Source organism: Solanum dulcamara, chromosome 5 (genome assembly GCF_947179165.1).
Source record: "Solanum dulcamara chromosome 5, daSolDulc1.2, whole genome shotgun sequence".
Lineage (NCBI taxonomy): Eukaryota > Viridiplantae > Streptophyta > Magnoliopsida > Solanales > Solanaceae > Solanum > Solanum dulcamara.
The window spans coordinates 12,088,292-12,092,820 of record NC_077241.1 but is presented as its reverse complement, the minus strand read 5'-3'; the positions used below and the strand labels follow the sequence as shown (position 1 = coordinate 12,092,820).

Genomic DNA, 4,529 nt, shown 5'->3' with positions numbered 1-4,529 from the left:
AATAAGATAACAATCATGTGATAACTAATCCCGAAATAATTAATTTTGAAATAACTTATTCTCTAACCATTCGAGCCTTAAGTTAAAGCTTGGACAAACTTTTAAAAAATACTTATTTTGATATAAAATAAAATAAAATATAAAAAATACAACTTATTTTGGAGCGGAGAAAAATAACATCCACCAATAAATAAGCTATGCCTTCTTTTCTCTAGATTGGAGTGAGGTGCTTTTGCCAAAATCTTGACGTGCATGATGATGAACGTTGCATTTTGTCTTCATCATCAGCCTAAAGGTTGTATTCCAAGTGAGAATATTGTGAAGAAAGTCGTGAAGGTGACGCCTCCAGGGCCAAGGAAGAAATTGCAACTAGCCGTGACTGAACCTGGCTTGACAAATGGCCTTTTTTCACCGGATTATATATTGGATAATTATTTAAAGACACTTACACAAAGAGCCAAATATCATCTTGGTAATATTTTCCTATTCTCCTTTATTTCTTCTGGCTTTCATGTAAACTCTGCTTTCATTTTCTTTCCCAATGAAATTATATATGATGTTAGGAACATTTGATATCAAGAGAATATATAGATCTTTTCGACATTTTTGAGAGTTACTTGGTCCGTTTTTACAAATTTGTTCATCTAACTTTTGTTTTTTAAGCTCGGTTAAAAAATATTTTTTTTTCTTTTTATCGATAACTCTTTAAATTTAACTTTCTGCACGATATGTTTAAAACTATAAGATTTGAGGATATTTTGGTACTTTCATAGATCTTTTGTTCAAAATCATAAATTTAAAAGTTTAGTTTATTTTCTTAAAACTCTATATCAAATTTAAACCACATAAACAAATTTAAATGAAAAGAGTAATAACTAAAAAATCATTAAACTATTTATGCTTTGCATGTTTATTAGTTAAACAATGTGATGTTGTTATCTAATTCTTAAATTATAACATTTTCTATCAAAAATTTCCAAAGTGCCTAAATCACACGAAGAATGGTTTCTCTTTACAATGTGTGGAAATTAGAATGCTTAAGTCGCCTACAACCCTTAAAATTATCCTATGATACCTCAATGAATTCTATTTTTTATTCTTTCTGTTCCAATATATGAGATTCATTTTTCTTTTTAGTCATTCCAAAAAAAAAAATTACATATTTTTATATTTAGTGGCATTTAGTTTTAAAATATCCATTTCACCCTTAATGAGATAATTTATAATTATACAAACATTTATAACTTGTTTTAAACCACAAGTTTAGCTAATGAATTTAAAGTTTTAAATTAAAATGATAGTACTAAAAGAACATATGTGTGGATCTCACTCCCCTCCCCCTGGTGATCTTGATATGAAATAGTGGAGTTATCATAACATTAGTGTGCATCTAGCATGTTGTGCATCTCATCCTTTTTTTTATCTGGTATTCGATATTTGCATTGGAGTTCGACTAATTTGGATTCATGCATCGTAGAACTCCATTCGAGAGAACGTGCTCCTTACCAAAGATTCTTTCATACCTAAGACTTGAATTCGAGACCTCTAATTAAGACAGGAACAACCCTATCCACTGCACCATATCTTTCTTCGGTGGTGTACATCTCCGTCTTCTATCATCTTTGTACCTTTTGACATTGTCAAGGAGTCCATCAATATGAATGAGCTGATTAGGTTTCGATAGTCTTTATTTGTTTTTTCCCCCTTCACGTGACAATAATTTGCAATGGAAAAACTAAATATTGATATTACTTACCTAATGGAATTAAAGTTTTTAATTTATGAAATCTATAATTGATTCTTGTCTCTCTAGGTTTTCCAGACAACATATGTTATGATCACCACGCCGCTTTAGCTCCGCTTTTGCAATTTCACTTGAATAATTGTGGTGATCCTTTCATGGAGAGTCCTGTGGATTTTCATTCAAAAGATTTCGAAGTGGCTGTTTTGGATTGGTTTGCCAAATTATGGGAAATTGAAAAGGATGATTATTGGGGTTATGTTACTCATGGTGGCACAGAAGGCAATCTCCATGGTATTTTGGTAGGGTAAGTATCTCCTATATATCTATCATCGTTAGTAATGGATCATCATAGTGGCGTAATCACAATTTAAAGGGGGTCAATTGATATATATATATATATATATATATATATATATATATATATATATATATATATATATATATTGTAACCACATGGACTATATGTTGTAACCACATGGACTATATTAATTTGCTAAGCGTAGTAGATGCTTATTTAGTGGTCCCAGTTTGTCTGCTGATGAGTGGTTCATATTTAAATTGGTGCTAACATATTTATAATAAATTGCATAAAGATCAACTTTTTGTGACTAATTTAGTTCAGAAGGTTTGCGTACTTTATAGCTACAGGATTAAGAATTTAGTGGCGAATATCAAAATTTGTAGTAAAAGGTGACACATTCATAATTTGAAGCAGTTGATATGACTAAAATAATGTGTTTTTTATTTAGTTTTTCAATATTATATTTAATAATATTTTCTGTAGGAGAGAGTTACTTCCTAGTGGGATCTTATATGCATCAAAAGACTCTCACTATTCAGTCTTTAAAGCTGCAAGATTGTATAGAATAAATATGGAAATGATCAATACATCAATAAATGGAGAGATGGATTGTTCCGATCTGAGAGCAAAATTGCTTCATAACAAGGACAAGCCAGCAATTATAAATATTAATATTGGTACATATTCATAGCTCAACCTTTTATTGTTTCTATAAATCATAAGTATTAGAGCTCTAACTTGGCCATTTTCTTAATGGTAGGAACTACATTCAAAGGCGCAGTTGATGACATTGATGTTATTCTTCAAACACTTCAAGATTGTGGTTATTCCCACGATAAGTTTTATATCCATTGTGATGCAGCACTCAGTGGACTTATCGTCCCTTTCATAAAGAATGTGAGTTTTCTAACATATGTTTAACAAACTCTTGAGAATACTACAAAAGTGATCAATTTTTTATTGTTTGTGATGCAATGGATTCACAGCAGGTGATTAGCTTTAAGAAGCCAATTGGGAGTGTCACAATTTCGGGTCACAAGTTCTTGGGATGTCCAATTCCTTGTGGCGTTCAAATAACAAGAAAAAGTCATATCGTCTATCTCTCGAGAAAAGTGGAATACATTGCTTCTATGGATGCCACAATTTCTGGGAGTAGAAATGGATTAACTCCAATTTTATTGTGGTACAATTTAAGCTCTAAAGGTCAAATTGGGCTACAACAAGATGTTAAGAGATGCCTCAACAATGCTAGATATTTGAAAGATCTTCTTCAACAAGCAAAAATAAGTGTCATGCTTAATGAGTTGAGCAACATAGTTGTACTTGAGAGGCCTCATGATCATCAATTTACTCGTCATTGGCAACTCTCTTGCGTGAGGAATATTGCACATGTTATTGTTATGCCAAGAATCACCAGAGATATATTAGACGATTTCTTTATTGATTTAGTGCAACAAAGAAAAATATGGTATCAAGATGGGAGCATTAAGCCTCCTTGTGTTGCAGATGATATTGGTGCTCAAAATTGTGCATGTGCTATTCATAATGGTCAGTATTTGTTCGTTTAAGGAAATGAACACCCTACCATCTAGATGATGAAATTTCAACGTCAACTTGGTACAATTGGATGGAATTGTAGGTTCTTTTCCTGTTTTTGTTGTATCTTTTTTCTTCTTTTTTTTTTTTGTCTACGCTACTTACATTGTGATTTGAAACTAGTTAAGTGGGTTGTATGACGTACTTTATGTAGATTGTCTAGTTAATTGATGAATAAATTGGACTTCATATTAAGTTGTGTTGTCTTTAGGTAATAAACAAAAAGTGAGACTTTTACTTTATCCATTTCTTGTATTCTATATATTAAGTGGAAGATTGATTACATTATTGTCTCAGCAGTCTGCAGCGACTCTTTCTTTCTCCCTCTTTGAACTTCACACAATTACCTAAAGCATGTTGGATTGGCTTAAAATAATTTTTAAGTATTTATGTTGTGTTTGAGTAAAATAAAAAGTGTTTTTAAGTCTATTTTTAACTTATGAAAGATTCATTTATCACAACCTTAGAACCTCTTATGACTCTACAAATCATTTTGTGGACGCTCATAAAACTAAATAATGAGCAAAAGAATAGGTGGGGGGATATTAAATCTAGTAATTGGAGAGTCAACATTAAATAAATTGGGCTTTCAGATAGAAAAAGTCATCTTGATTTGAAATTTTTAATAAATTCAAATAATGCACGACTATAAAAATGAAATTTCAGCACTAAATGATGCAATAGAATGAATGTATTGTTTAATTAAAAATTTCGTAGTTGAACCATGAAAATAAATACTTTTTTATAAAAAATATATATATATAATATATCTTATGAGATATGAATTCAAATTAAATTTTTTTTAATCAAAATGGTTATGTGAAGATACTTTTAATCTTGACAAGTGATACCAACATTACACGTGATCACTCATAAAATGTCAATTTT

General features: G+C 30.6%; 1 protein-coding gene across 3 annotated transcripts; it reads left to right on the top strand.

The window, feature by feature from the left end:
* Positions 1 to 207: 207 nt before the first annotated feature.
* Positions 208 to 3,876, top strand: LOC129890425 (histidine decarboxylase-like). 3 transcript variants are annotated; one of them, XM_055965982.1, is made up of 5 exons: positions 208 to 472; positions 1,823 to 2,048; positions 2,529 to 2,722; positions 2,806 to 2,942; positions 3,032 to 3,876. In XM_055965982.1, exons 1-5 carry the CDS (start codon positions 253 to 255, stop codon positions 3,611 to 3,613), a joined length of 1,359 nt encoding a protein of 452 aa, XP_055821957.1. In that variant the 5' UTR covers positions 208 to 252; the 3' UTR covers positions 3,614 to 3,876. The 3 variants fall into 3 exon arrangements, with proteins under 3 accessions (XP_055821957.1, XP_055821956.1, XP_055821955.1); XM_055965981.1 differs by having other exon boundaries at positions 209 to 472; positions 1,814 to 2,048; positions 3,035 to 3,876; XM_055965980.1 differs by having other exon boundaries at positions 209 to 472; positions 1,814 to 2,048.
* The last annotated feature ends 653 nt before the right edge of the window (positions 3,877 to 4,529 follow it).

Excerpts from the sequence above, each read along its gene's own strand:
- LOC129890425 (XM_055965980.1), top strand. The coding sequence starts at position 253 with ATGATGATGAACGTTGCATTTTGTCTTCATCATCAGCCTAAAGGTTGT. Across the intron at positions 473-1,813 it reads AAGAGCCAAATATCATCTTG|GTTTTCCAGACAACATATGT; the intron begins GTAATATTTTCC and ends TTGTCTCTCTAG. Across the intron at positions 2,049-2,528 it reads CTCCATGGTATTTTGGTAGG|GAGAGAGTTACTTCCTAGTG; the intron begins GTAAGTATCTCC and ends TATTTTCTGTAG.